Source organism: Diadema antillarum, unplaced genomic scaffold (assembly GCF_040938485.1).
Source record: "Diadema antillarum isolate AM-2024a unplaced genomic scaffold, OU_Dant_1.0 seq00001687_RagTag, whole genome shotgun sequence".
Taxonomy (NCBI): Eukaryota; Metazoa; Echinodermata; class Echinoidea; order Diadematoida; family Diadematidae; genus Diadema; species Diadema antillarum.
In genome coordinates, this window is record NW_027272382.1 from 151266 (window position 1) to 170826 (window position 19561).

Sequence of the window (19561 nt, forward strand, 5' to 3'; positions counted from 1 at the left end):
AGCGATGTTTATGACAAATCGTTAGCAAGAGGTAGGGGTTAAACGTATACGTATGTTAATGAATGCATGCTGGCATGGGAGTGATGAAAAATGAGCGAGAAAACATGGGATGATGATGGCAGAATCATAACATTCAGTTGTTAGTGGGTACATGATTCACTTACATGATAATCATTTTTTGTTTTATTTTTCAGTTTGATGTTTTATTTCTCTATTTGTACGTCTGTTTTTGTTGACTCTTTTGGCTTTAGATTCAAGAGCTGAATGTGTCATTGGTCAGCTTGGCTGACGATGCACAACAGCCCACGATGGAAAACCTCACCCGATGGGTCTGCACTATGCCAAATCTTTCGCACTTCTATCTAACATGCCCCTACTTTCCCGACAGTTTCTTCAAATGTGCAGCCGACTTATCGTCATCATGTCAGGTGCGTCACTTTCGACTATGCACGAAATTGATATGAGGAATACATGGTCAGAAGGAGTGTTTCTGAATCATTTATCAAATTAAACACTATCCCAACAATATGATTATCCTTTCACATCTTTAAAAAAAAAATGTCAATGACAAGGTCGTTGTGTGTCATTTTTCCTGCACAACATCTGTGGAAGATCCATTGGCACGAGTGAAGCTATGAAAATGTTAAAAGTGATATATGGTCTCGAGATTCTTAAGGTGTTCAGATATTAAAAAAGAAATCAAAACGGTGAACTTTACCATCGTTTATATGCTAAACGCTGACTAATAAAGCGACGTTTAACGACACCAGAATATATTGACACCATGCACGGTCCACTGATTTTTCACATTTCACTTTTGACTGTATTCTATATTCAGGGCACTGTGCATTCAAGGAGAGCAACATGACAGTAATGGAAGAAAAAAGTATAAGGCTCACAGTTGAATTGCGAATTTTTTTATTTTGTTTTCTTCTTCTCCTTCTTCCTCTTTTTCTTTTTCTTCTTCTTTTTCTTCTTCTTCGTTTTCTTCTTCTTCTGTTGGAAACGTTTTATCATGTTCCTGCGTTTATAAATTTGTGTAATTGTTTCAAAGGGTGTTCACAGGGTTGGCAATTTAAATAGCCTTCATTGGCATTGGTATTATTGTATACTTTTCAGCAATTTCTGTCTACACGGATAATTTTTGCTTGATTCTTTGATATGTATTCCACAGATACAAGATTTGACATTGATCATAGGCGACTGGAAACAAAAATTTACTTACCAGCAGTCCTCTGCGGGAAAACATTTGGCTGAATGGGTGTGCAGTATGCCTCGTCTCTGGGCGTTCAGCTTGGAATGCTCCTACTTGTTTGATGATTTCTTCTCAACAGCAGCTGATATGGCGCAAACGTGTCAGGTATTCCACCATTGATCATGCATAGTTCATATCTGACTAACGGGATGGTGGCCCTTTATCAATTTTCTTAACCATTAGTTTTGATTTGTTGGTGTGTTTTGAGAAAGAAAATGCAGAAATAAAATTCAAAACAAACGAATATTTTATGTTTTTAGTAGAAAGCTTTAAAGTAACCATCATGCTTGATTTTGATTATTCGATGCTAAGTATACATGGCCTCTTGTTGCAGACATTAGATCAAATATCTGGTGACATTTTATTTGTTCTGTTAAATTTGTGTGAACTTCACGGTTTATACGAATACTGCCACGTTGAAAGTATCGACTACCTACTGCATTAGAACAAGCTATATAGAAGGTGTACACTGTATTTTGTGTTACCCTTACCTTCAAGTGGTCATTCAATTAGTTTTAGTTTTTCTTATTTTTTATTATGCAGATTCGCGAACTGTCTTTATCAACTTTCACTGACTCGACTTCAAAGCCAGCTGCAGCAGAAAACTTTGCCAAATTTCTGTGCCAAATGCCCCAACTTGCACGTGCCGATCTCAAATACCGTACCCTGCCCAGAGAATTCCTCCAAACAGTTGCTTCACAAACCACGAGCAGTAAGGTAAAATAGATATATTGCATTTTGATTGAAAAAAACGACAAATAGAAATGAGTGAAACTTTAATTAGGTTCCCGAGGGTCATATCATATTAAGTAACACAAGTTCTTAATTCTATTATTCATTTACGAGGGCAATAGTCTCTGATGACTGCTCAGATGGTCTGAATGGTTATATTTTATAATTATTTGTGTTTGTTTGTTGTTTGTTGCACTTTTCCTCCTGGCTGGTCCATATACTTTCTGCAATAGATGGTCTTCCATGGGGACCGGTAGTATTATTGTTTTTGGTGAGAAATGAACGAGGCGGCATCTTCTACGTTTATGAGTTGTGGCTCTCTCACGACAATAGTAATTCCCATTGCTGAAATATGATGGTTTCATGTGGAATTACGTACCGCAATTTTGTATCGAAACGACAAAATACCACCACAAGGTGATGTATCATGGAAAAGAACAAGTATCTAAGTATTGCACTTCGTTCAGTGAATGTGGCCTTACACAATTATGTATATAAAATGCGAATTGAAATTTCAAGGCATGCATTTGTTTATTTTTTACTTGTTTCTGGGTGTGATTGTGTGTGTGTGTGTGTGTGTGTGTGTGTGAGTGTATGTGTATGCACGTGATACGCGTTCTTTCATAAAAAAAAATCTACAAAAGTTCGCCAGCCATGGACATGTAGTTTGCACATTCTGACCGAAGAAATCTTAATATTTAAGTAATGTGTGACTCAAATATAATAATGACTGTACTCTCCCAAAATATAATGTTGGAAAGAAAGCCCACATTCTGAAACATGTTGATATTGTAGGATCTATAAAATTCTTAAACTTATCAAGCAGTGTTTGTACAGCAAGTCGGACAAGAAATGTGAAGTCTAAAGTAATAACAATGAAGGGATTATCAAATTATGCTGAAGGCTGTTAATAGCAGGCGTCGTTAATCCATTCTTTCCATGACCAATGCAAACTTTCTAAGTAATTCCATTATCCTTCCCAAAGTTATTCGACTATATAAGTGAAGAGTACTTAACAAATAATAAAAAAGGCCTCTACAGGACATGCCTTATCACACAACAGCTTGTATTCCTGAAACGAAAAACAAGAGTGTTCGAGAAAAAAATCGCTAGTAACACAACTTCCTATTCGTTTTATGATCACAAAATGAAAAAAAAAAGTGAAGAAGACAATACTCTTTAGACAATATAGTTCGCATGAAACTTAAAGATTGACTAGGTTGAGATATGTCATTCATTTTGAGTCCTCCCGTAAAATAAGGTCGTGCGACGTTTTGTTGGTTCTGTTATTAACAGTCATCTTTTCATACTTCATTTTTTATTATTTTTCAAGCTAATGACTTTTGTCTTGTGCTTTTAACAGCAAGAGATGATTACCATCAATGGAGTAGCAGTCAGCACTTTGATTGGTCAGTGACCATCGATGTACAGTCCGACCCCATTATCGTCCGTTTTGGCCGTATGCTGGATCGCGATAGGATTCTACGCGCTTCTCAACAACGCCCGCGTCAGCCACCCTCCACAACAGCGACAACAAACCCCGGCATCACTATTCGTACCGACTTACCACCAGCCATGAAGCGGGAACGTGGCAGGCTTGCTACCATTGCCTACAACCTAAGGAAGGAGCGCGCCAACATAGCAACTAGGATAATAGTCAATGGTACGAGGGTCATTCTGCAGACCAGAGCCGTCACTAGTCCCAACGGGCCGCCGTCGGCTTGGACTGCATGGCAGGAAACGCCCCAATGATCTCTTTGCAAGTAAGCTATCGGATTGAAGCTTCATTGATTTTGATTTTGTTTTAATTATACTATAAAAGCCCCTATTCATTAACAGAGATCGTTTGTGTTGCTGAAATCAATCGTTCCAGACGGAACAGTGCAGTTCCTACTCCTTTTCTATTTGTTCTTGTTTGTCCAAAAGCGGTCACCAGAGTGAATGATATGATGTTATAATCTTGGTCAATATTAGATTCCCCACAATTTAAGTTACATAGGTTTATATAACATGTCTGAATATATTTAATCCACTTTATTTTATCTTCATTAACATAACCTATCTTGTGACCGTCAATGTCGATCTAAAGATATTAAATTTATTAGCATTTTAATGTTATCAAGTACAGGTTCCACAGGTTCTACTAGCATTTTAATGCTATCAAGTACATGCTCTACATGCACTTTCTTTTTCAATATTCAGCAATCTGTAGTATCAATAACGGTGTCATTGTGAAATATTTCCAAAACAAAAACAAAACACCGGCTTGTATACCGATGTATTAACTTTTCCTTTTTTGTGGGGTCTTAATATAGTCCTGAAATTTTGGTATGTGTCAGGGGCGTAACAGTAAAAATGAGTCTCTATATAATAAGTATAATAATAAGTTGCTGGTAATTATTTTGTATTTCCCCATATATGGATTTACTTTACATTATTCGCTTCGGGAGTACACCCAGATTACAATGTGTTGCAAATGATAAAGCCAAGGTCTGCTGAAAGTGTATACTAAATGTATGGAGGATATACGCTGAGACGTTACACTAATTCAGCCCAAGATTTTTTATTCAACGGTCATTTTGTTCCTCCTTTAAAAGTTTAATACATTCACATTATGCGGCACTTCTAAAGTTATGCCTGATACCTGGTAATGATTTCATTTATGTGCACAAACAAGTACTATGAAACCTCTTTTGGTCTCCCTTTTTCTGTAAATGAGCTTGGTGTACTAATGAAATTGGACACATTTTGGCATGTGTCAAGGGCAAAGCAGAATAAGGTATAAGAAAGCGCGCTACAAATAATAAGCCATTGGTTTATTTATTCAATTTTTTTAGTACAACTTATACAGTGTTGTAAATGACAAGGGTTTGTGGAAAGTGTATCATAAATGTATGGAAGATGTACGCCGAGGCGTCACATGAACTCGATTTCAGATGTTTATTCCTTGCTCCTTTTTGTTCCTCTCTACTGTCACACAGTGCACGCGGTATCTGAGTTATGCCTGTTACCAGGCAACCATCCCGAATATGTGCACAAACAAGTATTATGTAACCCGATTTTCCTTCTTTTTTTTTTCTCTGTAAAAGAACTTTGCGGCTGAGGGTCAACCGCAGCATGTACGAATGATGAACCCCCGTTTCTTATATTATTATGTTTTTGGTGGCGTCATCAGCTTATCATCATAATGGGGCCGCGGCGTTTTACTCAAAGCAACTTACTGAAAGCTGATCACTTGTCGCTGGAGTAACTATGAGTTCGTTAATGATAAGCCGTCGGTTGAATTTTCTTGTTTTCCCCAAATAAGAAAAGAGTTTGCATTATTTGTTTTGGGAGCACAAATTATACAGTGTTGTAAATGATAAAGATTTGTGGAAATGGTTTCGTAAATGAATGGAAGACGTACACTGAGGCGTCACATGAACTCGGTTTCAGATGTTTGTACTCCTTACTCTTTTTTGTTCCTCTCTACTGTCACACAGTGCACGCGGTATCTGAGTTATGCCTGTTACCAGGCAACCATCCCGAATATGTGCACAAACAAGTATTATGTAACCCGATTTTCGTTTTTTTTCTCTGTAAATGAACTTGGCGGCTGAGGATCAACCGCAGCATGTACGAATGATGAAACCCGTCATTGCCTGTTTTTTATGTTATTGTTCTGTTTGCGGTGGCGTCATCAGCTTATCATGATGGAGCTGCGGTGTTCTACTCAAAGTAACTTACTGACAGCTGATTATTTCTCGCTGGAATAACTATGAGTTCGTTAATGATGTGCACAAACAAGTATTATGTAACCCGATTTTCGTTTTTTTTTTTTCCTCCTGTAAATGAACTTGGGGGCTGAGGATCAACCGCAGCATGTACGAATGATGAACCCTGTTTGTTATATTATGTTATTTTTTTGGTGGCGTCATCAGCTTATCATGATGGGGCTGCGGCGTTTTACTTAAAGCAACTTACTGAAAGCTGATTATTTGCCGCTGGAGTAACTACAAGTTCCTTAATGATAAGCCGCCAGTTGAATGCTCTTGTTTTCCCCAAATAAGAAAAGAGTTTGTATTATTTGTTTCGGGAGTACAAATGATACAGTGTTGTAAATGACAAGGGTTTGTGGAAAGTGTACCATAAATGTATGGAAGATGTACGCTGAGGCGTCACGTGAACCCAAATTCAGATGTTTATTCCTTGGTCCTTTTGTTCCTCTCTACCCTCACACAGTACACGCGATATCTAAGTTATGCTTTGTACCAGATAACCATATACCAATTATGTGCACAAACAAGTTTTGTGTAACCCGATTTTTGTCTTTTTCTCTGTGAATGAACTTGGCGGCTGAGGGTCAACCGCAACGTGGTTGAATGATGAACCTGGGCTTGTTTTTTCTTATTGTTGTGTTCTTGTCGGAGTCATCTGCTTATCATGATGAACGGCTGCGGTGTATGACCCAAAGCAACTTAATTGTTGCTAGAGTAACTATACGAGTAGAAATTTGATCCTGGTTTTTTGTTAGCTTTTCCAGGAATGATATGGGACCTTTTTGTAATTCGCTATTTTCTTTCTTCTTCTTTTTTTTTTCTTGTCGTCACTTTGTTCCTCTCTTATGTAATTGAATACCAAGTCAAACTGTTAAACCGATGGACACTGTGACCTAATCCTGGTTAATAATGTATTTCAGCAGCTGGTCTTCAATCTGATTTATCAAATTTACCTCGCTGCATATTTACTTTTGATAATTATGGTATGCAATTTTATAAGACCGCTGCACTGGTCATGACACTATGGCAACATTATAGAACGATGCTATTTGATGTATTAAGCCATTTTTCACTTTTATCCGTTCACATACCCGTCATTTGCAGCATCACTAACAATCGACGTTGCCATGGTTGCCGAATCATTCATTTATTTCCAATAGGTCAATACAATCTTTTTTTTTCCTTTTGCATTTATTTCTGCAGTATCAATTTCCCCCTCTTTTGTATAATCATAGAAATGTCATGCACCGATATGTCAAAATTGATACTCTCTAATTTGTGTCAAGAAGGACGATAGCAAGAGGAAGAGGAAAAGTGTATTAACCATCTTATTTCTTTTTCTGTGTATCACTGTAAAAAAAAAAGTAACCCGACATGAATTATTTTTTTTGTGATATTATTATCATGAAGTACCAAAAGTGTTGTAATATATGGGTTTAATTAATGTGTATTGGAAAATGTGTGCAGGGTCCGTTGAGTATGACGCTATACTCTACATTTTGAATGTATTCAGTGACAGTTTAGCATCTTTCAATGTCCTGTTCATTGTTATTATCCACTGCTCTCTCCACACGGCATTCCATTTTTTTTTTGGTAATATTGTCTCTTATAATACATAAAACTGAGATCTAAACTGATGTTGATTATTAGCTGGTTTAACCGCAGTTGTCTGCGATTACTATGGCGTTGTTGGTCTATCTTATACGTAAGCCATAGATCTATACCATTCATGAGTGTTTTTTTTTGTTTTTTTTTTTTTTTACTCGTGTGTTTTCAAGCACGCCGGGAGCTCCGCCTTGCTTGATGTCTATCAGGTTTAGTTATGTTCTGAGCAATATGTGTGCTTTTGTTGTTTTGTTTATGTTTTGTTGTTTATGTTTACTTGTTTATGTTGTCGCTTGTCATGCTATCTCTCGTGTTCACAATCAGCTGTTAATCTATTTCCAATCCATGGTTGGGTCCCGCTCGGCTTATGTAAAGTTTGCTATTCTCCAATTAGGAGCTTACGCTCCATATCTAATACTTAATTTTGGTTGTTAATGATGGCGCAGATAGATAGTTTTGCTTTTCATTCTCTAGGGAATGAAGATTTGATTAACCTTTTTGGAATCAATCAAAAGGATCAACAAAGTGAAAATAACCCATTTAGATATGAATACCGTGCAGCAGATACCATTAATTCTATCTTCGATAATTTGAATGTGAATGAGGAAAATATATTACATCAAGGTTCTGATTATCTAACGATTAATCAATTTCAGTCTTTAGAGATATCGAATGATAGTTTTTCATTGATGCATCTGAATGTCCGAAGTTTAAATAGCAACTTCGAACATTTACAATCTTTACTAGAAAATCCTACCCAGAATTCATTTTCTGTTATTGGGCTCACTGAGACGTGGCTTACTAAATATTCCCCTAATTCTTTTGCATTTCCTGGTTATGATTTTATTACGAATAATAGAACTAACAAGGTAGGAGGAGGGGTTGCATTATATATTAAACAACATTTTGATTATTTTGTACACACCGAACTTAACTCCATGAATGAAATTTTAGAATCTTTGGTTGTTGAAATAAATATCCCAAAGTCTAGGAATATTTTGATTACATTGATATATAGACCTCCAAACTCCAGCAGTGCATTATTTCTAGAAGCCTTACAGGATCTCATCCATAACCCAATTTTTGTTAATAAAAAATGCTTTGTTATGGGCGATTTCAATATAGATATATTGAAATGCCACACAGTAAATGCCTCTCAGAATTTACTTGATAGTATGTTTTCAGCTTCTTTTTTACCACTTATTACTAAACCCACCCGAGTGACAGATAATACAGCTTCACTTATTGATAATATATTTTGTAATATTACGCCTACTCCTAAATCGAATATCATTTTAGCAGATATATCGGACCACTTTCCAATTTTCACATCCATCCCAGTCACCACGAAACCAATTAGTCCCACTAGAGAAGTATTTAGAAAAGTCACACCGGATAACTTACAGAATTTGAAGAATAGTCTGAATGAAGAAACTTGGAGAGAAGTATATAGCACTCATGATACGGATTTATCATTTGATGTTTTTATGAATATTTTGAATTCTCATTTAGAGAAATATGTTCCTTTGGTAGAAGTTAAACGTGATTACAAAAAGTATCCTAGATCACCATGGATAACAAAATCTCTTCTACGATCTATAAACCGGAAAAACAGTTTGTATTATGCAGACAAAATTAAACGTACTGAACAATCTCATCGTAAATATATTATGTATAAAAACACTCTTACAAGAATATTGCGTTATGAAAAAAAGAAGTATTACGCGGATCAGATATCCTTTTGTAAGCATGACATGAGTAAAACTTGGAAAATAATAAACAGTGCTATAAATAAAGAAAATGATAAGTTTTGTGTTACAAGAGTTGTTTCTGGTGACAAGGAAATAACAGACCCTGTGATGATTGCAGATGCATTTAACCTTTACTTTTCGCAGATTGGACATGATCTTGCTAATAAAACTCCTGCTTGTCAAAACAATTTCTATGAATTTCTTAAATTACCCAACTCAAATTCATTCTTTTTTGATCCGATTATTAGTTATGAAGTAAAAGATATCATTATGAGTTTGGAAAGTAAAAGAAGCTCGGGACCTGATTGTATTGATAACGTTATTTTGAAAAATATAGCTGAGAATATTGTTGAACCTTTAACTTACATTTTTAATTTGTCATTAAGCAGTGGTGTTGTTCCGCTACGAATGAAAATTGCTAAAGTAATCCCAATTTATAAGAAAGGTAATAAGGAAGATATTAGTAATTATAGACCAATTTCATTGTTGTCATCGTTTTCAAAACTGTTAGAAAAAGTTGTTTATTCTAGACTCCTTAAATTTCTTGATTTTTATGATATCATTTCTGATTCACAATTTGGTTTCCGCAAAGGACATAGCACTTCTCAAGCAATCCTCTCCTTTATTGAAAAAGTAGCCAAAGCAGTAGATAGGGCTCATCACACAGTGGGTGTCTTCCTGGACCTCTCCAAGGCCTTCGATACCATTGATCATAAAATATTACTTCATAAATTATGTCACTATGGTATACGTGGCAAGGCCTTGGAGTGGTTCAGGAGTTACCTCTCTGATCGTAAACAGTATGTTTTTCTATCTGGTCAAAACTCCTGCAACCAATCTGTCACCTGTGGTGTACCTCAGGGTAGTTTACTGGGACCTCTTTTATTCATTTTGTATATAAATGATATAATAAATGTTTCTAATATTTTATCTTTTGTACTTTTTGCTGATGACTCTAATGTTTTTCTTTCTCATTCAGATCCTCATATTTTGGTGGATTTGTTAAATTCTGAATTAAAGAGATTGTTATGTTGGATAAGGTCAAATAAGTTGTCTATAAATCTTCTTAAAACTAAATGTATATTATTTAGTAATACTTTAAATAATCTTCCTAATAATATAAAAAATAGATGATATAGTTATAGATGAAGTTGCATCAATGAAGTTTTTAGGTTTGGTTATTGACAATAAACTTTCATGGAAGTCACATATTGATAGTATTTGTCACACAATATCTCGAAATATTGGTGTTATTAATAGAGTTAAATATTATTTTTCTATTCCCACCCTTTTAATGTTATATTCAGCTTTGATTTTACCTTATTTGAATTATGGCATCATAGCTTGGGGGAACACACATCCATCATATCTCGACAGACTGTCCCGTCTCCAGAAAAAAGCTCTTCGAATAATTTGTCATGTTTCTTGGAGAGCCCACACCGATGTTTTATTTTCTGAAAACAAAATTTTAAAGATAACTGATATTTATTATTATTGTCTTGGCCAATTTATGTATAAACTTTCTAATAATTTGTTGCCGTCTGTCTTCACAAGCATGTTTGCGAGAAACCGCTCGTTCCATAAATATCCAACTCGTCACTCAGATGAATTCCATCTGCCTTTAACTAGAACAATGTTTACACATTCTATATTTACATTTGCTGGACCTAAATATTGGAACAACCTTTCTAACAGTTTGAGGACATCTCCAAGTTTAAGTTCCTTTAAGAGTAATCTGAAGAAAAATATTTTGAACAGTTATAAGAATTGTTGATTCTTTATTGGTTGCAAAGAAGTGTAAAATCCAACCTTATATTCTATTGGAATTACAGCTAAGCGGCTCCATCCATCCACTACCTCTCGTGTCCTTCTATTTTTTTTTGTCTCTTATCTTCACACCACGCATTAAGCTGCTTTCTCCCCCCCCCCTCTCTCTCATACACACACACACACACACACTCACACACACACACACACACACATACTATTTTGTTTCTCTCCTCTCTTTTCCGGCATGACAGCGACTTTAGTGTAGTGTAGGGATTTGTTCAGGGTTTTTGTTTCGGATAAGTTAGGTTATAGGTCTTTTTGTCTTAGTTTCTTTGTTTCATCCATTTTCAATGCTTATCAGTCTATCGATCATATAATTTCTTGTATTACGTGTGGGGGGAATGCAGCCTACAAGCTCAGCTTTTTAGCATTCCTCCCCATTTCCAACATTTTCCTATACCTACAAGTTTTCTGTAAATTTATCCTTTACTTTGTATGATGAAATTTATGCACTGTATTCAATTTTTGTAATATATTTATTTGTTTTTGTTGGAAATGAAAAATAAATGAATGAATGAATGAATGAATGAATGAATGAGGACGCACGGCGCAGGTACAAGGTATAGCTTCTATTCTTTTAATGATATCTTGTTTTCATTTTACACCCTGCTTTTCATATGCATAGTGGGTCTGTTTACAAAGCAAGTCAATTTGATCAACTGTTCATTTAAATAGAAAAATGAATATGACAAATTTGTGCGTTTTTGGGTGAGTAACTGTGCGCGTGATGTCTGTCTGTTGTTTAGCTGTCTGTGGTACCAAATGCTATAATCATAATTAATAATGCTGTCTAACGTATTACAATTATTGTTAAATTACACGGTTATAGGAAGTGTGCGATACGCGTTTGAAATGTCCAAATTTACACTTTGTCACTTTAGGTAATAGGAAGTACAAATGTTTTAATAGAGCATACCGACATGCGTATCCGTGTCACCGTTAAGGCCGTGTCACACCATAACGCGGGCTTGTGGCGAGGAGGTAGTTTCCAGCACGTAGAAGATTTTCAGCGGGCGAACAAGAATGTTTGCAATTTTCATTCACGCCTTGTCATACCGTACGGGGGAACTTCTGCGGCTTGACTTGCGGGGAAACAAATTTACTCCAAGGAGCTCTCCGCAGTTGGTCCGCACCTGACAGTATCTAGCGCGTAGTTGCCCGGAGGTGCTCACGCAAGTCCGAGTTAACCGCAGCCAAGTTTTGAGCATGACCAAAACTTTTTCCGGGTGAGTCGCGTGAATGCCCGTAGAGGTCCACGCAGAACGCCAGTAGGAGACCCTTAGCGGCAGTACTTCCCAGGCAATTCCCACGCAGGTACTTCGCAGTCCCGTATGCAGCCAAGATAATGAAATTCTGTGAGATTTCAGCCATTCCATTAGAGGAATTCCTTCACTAAGTTGTCAGCCCCCACGCGACTGGTACAAAGGTCACACAGTATACTCGCAAGTATAACGCGTCCAGCAAGTAAGACACATGCGCTGACTCGCACAAATCCTTTTCCGCCCTCAGGAATGTCCGGTATGCTAGAAAATCCCCACACGTAACAAGCCCGAGTAGCTTGCCCGGAAAGGTGTGACAGTGCCTAAACACGGTTGCGGGTAAAAAAATATGCGTGCGCACCTCCGGGCGACTACTTTTGAGATACATGCTAGGTACTGTCATGTGCGGATATCTACGGGGACCTCCGGGTAGTCAAAATTGTTCTTTGCAAGTCGCACGCAAGGCTGGTGTGACACGGCCTTTAGGGCTAATTTGGAGGTGACATTCTACGTCTTTCACTGCGTGCGAGTAATGTTGGTTGATTTTTTTTTTTTACTTGTTTCATGCATTTTCCCCTTTCTATTTTATCACATTGTACAATATGTTGTCACTCTCTTAAATCCGCAGTGACAGCAGAGATCCGAAATGTGGGAGAAGATAAGGAAAAGGCCGAGGATTTGGGCAAGAAAGTTCACCAGCTCTGGACGGTCCTGAAGTGAACCGAGCTGGGAATGCGTTCGCAGAAATAATAATTGCCACTTCGGGGTTCCACTTTGAGCATGAGCAGAAAATGGTCATCTGTACCAGCAGAGCATGTTGGTTTTTAAATTCACTGAGATAAGCATCTGTGATGTCATGATTATTCAAGTGATCCCTATTAGTGGTGCTTGCCAGCACATCCACCTGACAGCAAAAGCGGTATCTGACAATATTAATACAAAGAGATTGCTAATACATTCAATGCAAACTAATGAATTGAATGCTTTCCAAAATGCCAATGGAAGGATCATCTAGTCACCTGGTCTATTCAAGTTCATCCTTTGCTTTAACATGACAGATGGATTCCATAAATTGTTACATTGGGCAAGCTTATGCCTTCTGTCGCTTGAAACTAGTGGAGTGCCTAATAAACTGAGAAAAAAGTAACGCAATTTGTACGCATGTGCCCATAATGCGCTAACCGCGAACTGGCTTATTGTTCATTAAGACCAAAAAGGGTAGGCAGGCATGTATCACGAAGAGATGAAGGGACAAACGAGAAAACCGAAGTCATCAGCGGCCAACTTAAACCCAGGCTTGACGTCATAAAGAAATGCCTAAAGTCCTCAGAGATACATAATGTTGATAAAACAAGAACGAGTGGGCGAGGAAATAAAGGGGAGGAGGGGGTGTGATATGGAAATAACCCGACGAGAACACGGGTGAGAGTGGGAATGCACTTGAAGGGAGACTTTGATTAGAAACATATAATAGTGATGGATATTAATGAAGTCAAAGGAATACACGAGTCAGAGAAGAAAGATATTCAATTAGAGAAACCACGCAATGGACGGCATAGCAGGAGTGATCCTCAGAGAGCCCTGTAACGAGTTGGACTGTTGTAGTTACTTGGTGGAGGTATATCCCTAGATGCTGATGAAAAAAAAAATGCAGGAATCATAAATGCACACATGCACACGAGTTGTATATACCATGTGGAGAGACACAACTCGATACTTTTCGTGCCTTTGGGCTTCATGTATACCGATGTGCATCTATGTGTTTCCCCACTTGTCTTTTTGTTTGTCTATTTTTTTTTCCTACAGACACTAAGCCTTTAACTATTCCATGATTAAATATCGGTCTTTCAATGTAGAAATGTGACCAAACGAAATATTGAAGAGTTTGTTCGCAAAAAAAAATAAATAAAAAAAATAAATCCATTTTTGAAGATTTTGAAGTACGGACTCTGTCACAAAGTACAAAATAATGCCTTTTAAATGATATATTGGTCACTACTTATGAAGGTACAGTTTTGAAGTCATGGTCAAAAGAAGCAAACATTTTCTTATTATTCTCATTTTCTTGACCTTTAATCGCAAATATCTCCATTTGGCAAATATGGACTTATCGGTTTTTGCGAACAAATTCTTAATTTGTACAGTTGTACCCTGCAAAACTCCAGCACAATATACATTAAACATAACATGATACTGCATGGATGAGATAAGATGATGTGAGATAATGTGTGTGAGGGACTAATTTTCTCTCCAGACCTCTACATGTATCGTGTACAGTATTAAAATTGTCTGAGATAATCCACAGGTAAATCCAAATTTTCCTTCTCAATGCGCTCGTATAGTTAATTTCTAAACTGTACCCGGTGTTATGTGTTAAGAAGGTACAACATAATAAAACAATGCGTACAGAAATCTGAGACATCACTGGCCACTCAGAGTTGTCACTGCTTGCAATGGGCACAAATGGTACATGTATAAGAAATACATGATGTAATGAAGTAACGGTGCACATTCATTTTTTTTTTTTTTTTTTTGCCATGAAATATTATCGTGAAGAATGACACTCTTGAGTACTGTGGTATATGCAGATTTATATATCCAGACTTCTTCGATTGGCTATACACAGTTTTTATTTCATTTTTTTTTTGTCAAAGCAAATTCAATATTTCTGTCGTTAGTCTATTATGCCTGCTACGTCTCTGATGAACTATGTAGCTCCTCGTGCCAAATAAATTTTCTTATAATAGGCTGTATTGCAAGTACAAGGTGAGTGCATGCAGCGGCTCTTTCTTGGGGATTGAAGTTTAAGAAACAAAGTTCATTCCCCTTCGGTTGAGTGTTTGATATACCATGAATAAGTATATAGTCCAAGTAGATAGACAACAAACCACAACCACCCTGGTCCCCCTTTCTATGTGTGTAAAATGTAATCAAAGCATCGATTTTTTTTTTCTCTTCTGGTTTAGCTGACTATACGCCGTCCTATGGATCAGGAAGGAAATCAGGAAAATCTAGCATTCCTTACATTCTGTTTTCATAGAATTTAATTCGAATAATTTAAATAATTCCCCAGTTTAATTCAGGGGTATGGCACATAATGTGTTTGGCCAGGGCGAGCAACAAGGGGTCGGCATCATTCGCCCATTTTCAGTTTCTCAGTGGCAGTATTAAGTCGTCTTGACACTGCAGAAATATCTTGGTTGACAGTACGTGTATGAAAATACTGTCAGACATACTAGTAAACGACAATTACTGCCAGGTGACACTTTTTTTCTGGTATAAAGAAATAGTGGGTAAACCATACATTGACAACTTGATATCATTACATGGTTGTGGCGCTTTGTATACAGAGAATGTCTGTATTAGTAGCAACTTGAAACACTATTGATATTGCAATGTTAAACATACTAAATGAAAAAAAAAAAGAATATTGCGCTCTTTTCGATGTATTGTATGAGATGTTAATCGAGGATCCATGTAATTTTCTCTTTTCAAATTCCGACTCCTTTGTTCATCTTTTTTTTTTTTTACTTTGTTCGTTCAGTGTATTGATAGGACTTAGTCAACCATTGTACTCAAACGACAGGTTTGAGTTCTACATGAAAGTTGGAAGTATATAGCATGGGGTGAGATATGGAGAAAATATTTGTGTCATCAAAACATAATGGTTCAAGTAAAGAAGATGCAGAGAAAGTTTTCGCATTATTTTAATCAAAATAATCTCATCATGTTTTGTAGCCGAGTAACGCTAAGGTTGAGCTACAAATGTTTGTTTCCTTGGGTGAAACGATTATAAACTGCAAATATCACATGATGTCACCTCAAGTGTTATTAATAATCATTTCAACCTAAAGTAAGCAAAATAGATGTAGAATTCAGAGTAATACGTACACCTAGATAACTGAAGTGGAAAGCAAGAGTGTTATGATGACAAGTCGTGTTTACTATAAAACGCCATTTCAGTGTAGCTGATAAGAATGCCTGGTCTTCCATTCGATCGGTAGCGTAAGCCTACAATCCTTCACAATGTAATACATGTACGAGTAGTTAACAGTCTAGTAGTATGATGAGTGTGATTAACTCGAAAATGACTTGCAAAATCGAGTCGATGAGTTCCCTTCAAATACATGCAAATTGCTGGAAAAAAAAAATTGCATGATCGAGTCGACGAGCTGCCATCAAACAATGCATTTTGCTATATATTTACAGTGTCGAAATTTGAGAAAACATTGCGTTTTATCTATTAAAGTTGGAATTACAATGTACTTCGATATGACGTATCGCCGTGTTATTATTACAGAACTACAGTTGTACCGATTTTATTTTCATAAAGGCGGTACTGGTTGGAAATATCTGTTGCATTATAATGAAATTATGTGATTTGTGTATAGGGTGGATGCACACCAATAGTCGCTTTTTCTGTTCCTTTCATAATTTGTATAATTACATAATGCATTACAGAACTTATCTTTGAGCTGCCTGCGTTGTTCTATTCTCATCGAACGTAATTGGTCGATAGTGAGTAACGAAGGTTTATATTCTTTTTCCTGATGTCCTTGATGTACATGAGGCATAGCAGTCTTGATTGATGATATTCTAGACACATAGCAGGGGCGGATCCAAGAATTCTGTAAAGGGGGGGGGGGGCGTGACTAATATTTCTGGTGCCACTTCCGGGTTTCATTTCATTGTTTTTCTTTTTATTTCTTTTGTTTTTTACGAAAAATAAAGGGGGGGGGTGCGTGCGCCGGATGCGCCCCCCTCTGGATCCGCCACTGCATAGAAAAGTTAAATAGTGCTACGTGTGTAGAGTATCTTGCAAACCAAATGGATAAATAATTTGTTGTTGATGTTGGTTTGTTTTCCTTTTAACAGAGTGATTACAACATTACATGATCGTGACACAGAGTGGTTTTCTTTGAAAGTTTGCTTTTGTTTTGCTTGTGCTACTTTGTTCATCGGTTCAGTACCTTCATTAACACAATGATGAAAATTGTATGACATCACCAATGAGAAATATAATTAACATTTGCATGTAAATGATCTTGTACTATCAAGTGTTAATTATATTTCTCATTGATGATGTCACACATCATAGACATAACACAGTGCGAGCAATAGAGAATATTTTGGCATATGAAGGTAAGGTGAAATACAGCAAAAAACAACAACAAAGTGCAAGAAAGTATTGTTTCCTTAATTTTCTTTAATTACAAAGTTTTGATTTTCATCTCATGATTTTTTTTTTCAAATGTATGCACATAATATCAGTCAGTAGAGCCAGAGTTAGTAAGCTAACTTTATCATATTTACAAACAGAAGACATCGTATTTAAATCATTTCCCATAAATTATGTCAATGATTTGAAGATTTTACACACAACAATCAATCACAGACATGATTGCACTGCCAGCAAGTCACTGTGCATCTATTACAAAGCGGATAGGATTCACAAATTAACTTCACGGAGGTTCCAAAAGGCTTGCTGACAGATGTTTTTAGGGACGTACAGTGTACAGGATACAAAGATGTGACCCTGCATCACAAGTCCAACAGAATGTCACCAGACATGGGTTTTAAGGGCAGATTTTGAGAGACCACACTCTAAGCTTTATAATTATGTCAATATACCCAAACATTGGAAAGACAACATATGATCTTGAAAAGAGTTTAATGAGAAAAGAGGCTCAAAAGTATAGGGTCTATTCAAGCGCTTAACCTTACCATATAGCTGTGCAATGAATGCGACCATCCCCCCCCCAAATAAAAAAGAAAGAAAAAAAAAGATGTAAATCTCTGCTGCAATAATAATGAAGTGATTATCACATTAAGCTGAAATTTCTCATACTGCGACGTATTTTCTGGGTGCGTTCGTGGTGAGAGTTGTGGATGCATGTCATGGATGGCGAGAGTTCAAATTATGTTTTCACGCACACGCATATATCCCATACAATTTGTCGTAGAGTAGAGTTCAATTAATTACAAGAGAAGTATCGAGTTCACTTTATTCGTATTTTATTAAAAGAAGACATCACGTACTGAAAAGACGAGCGTCAAAACAACATCACACATGTAACAGCGAGACATTAAAAGGGCTAACACATCATGCGGTCTCGAACTACTAACTCCTAGTCCAGTCTCGTAAAAGCAGGGCGTAAAGGGAATTCTTTTCTCCTCTCTTCTCTTCTCTTCTCCCTTTGTAATTACCAAAACAGACGTTTATATACGATCTGGGATGTCGCGTGCCATAAAGCTGGGCGATCCAGTTACCATGCGAACAATGTGTAACTGGGTCATGACCTATATCTTTCTGAGATCAAGTCGGTCTGGTCTACATTCAAGCTTGGTCAAAGGAGGGCAATTTTAGAATCAAGGCGGACCGATCTAGTGAGTATGCAACTGGACCAGCTATTTGGTATCGGGCCGAACTAGTTCTATGGATGGAGAATCAGATCAGGGATGCATTATTAGATGAAACTGTAACAGTTCGAAACATGATGGTGTCAGCATAGCAGTTCGAAACATGATGGTGTCAGCATTTAACAATCACATCGAAGGGGTCAAACAGGGTTCGTGAATACACGTGGCGAATATAGGTGAATAGTGGTACACGTACAACATAATCGTATGCAGCATTATTCTTATTTCAAAAACCGTCACAATGCTTCCCTCTAAAAAAAATGATCGTCCCCGATCATGGATTAAGATGAAAGGTTCGAATATCAAAAAAGACTTTGGAAGATAATTTTTTTTCGGTAGATGTAGGTTTTATGCTGAAAAGTAAGTAATATTAACATATCATTGTCAATTTAGATGAACACGTCTGAATTGCAATGTAAAATTCTGATGCACTTATTTTTTTGTATAATTGTTTGTTTTTGTCGCCAATTGAATCAGAAATCCTAAATCAGAGCGAGATTTGAATAAAAAAAAAAAATGGTATTTGAGAAAATTTAGATAAAAAAAACCGCGGTGAATACATAACGAAAGAATTAAGTTGAAACTGAAAAATAGGCGGATAACAACATTTTGATATACACGAAATGCATCGATATACTACAACGTAAAAAAACGAACAAGTGTAACTGTATGTACAAAATTTACAACAAAGATTATAAGAAACAATCGTTATGCTCAAATAAAAATAAAAATGAGAAAGTCATAACACGGTATAGAGTCATAAAATACAAAGACACCACTGCCCTCCGCAAGGTGGGGACAACGTGGCATACATGAAAAAAAACGAGAACATGCCAGTCAGCAAACTTGTATCACTGCAGGGGCAGAACATTGTGTCCTTGGTCAACTTCTTTTTTTTTTTCTTTTCTTTTTTTTTAGAAGAAAGCGGAGGAAACTGACCGAAGTAAAATC

The 19561-nt window shown here is 36.7% G+C and overlaps 1 protein-coding gene across 1 annotated transcript; it reads left to right on the forward strand.

Annotated features, from left to right (window-relative positions):
* Positions 1-265: 265 nt before the first annotated feature.
* Positions 266-16455, forward strand: LOC139711688 (uncharacterized). The gene is made up of 6 exons (XM_071623548.1): positions 266-428; positions 1175-1360; positions 1799-1972; positions 3351-3412; positions 11471-11484; positions 12819-16455. The coding sequence occupies exons 1-4, from the start codon at positions 309-311 to the stop codon at positions 3402-3404; spliced, it is 534 nt and encodes a 177-aa protein (XP_071479649.1). The 5' UTR covers positions 266-308; the 3' UTR covers positions 3405-3412; positions 11471-11484; positions 12819-16455.
* Positions 16456-19561: the final 3106 nt, after the last annotated feature.

What these genes read in the sequence shown, in the direction of transcription:
- LOC139711688 (XM_071623548.1), top strand. Translation starts at nt 309, where the DNA reads ATGGAAAACCTCACCCGATGGGTCTGCACTATGCCAAATCTTTCGCAC. An exon ending in ACTTATCGTCATCATGTCAG is followed by an intron (nt 429 to 1,174) that starts GTGCGTCACTTT and finishes TGTATTCCACAG; the next exon opens with ATACAAGATTTGACATTGAT. An exon ending in ATATGGCGCAAACGTGTCAG is followed by an intron (nt 1,361 to 1,798) that starts GTATTCCACCAT and finishes TTTATTATGCAG; the next exon opens with ATTCGCGAACTGTCTTTATC.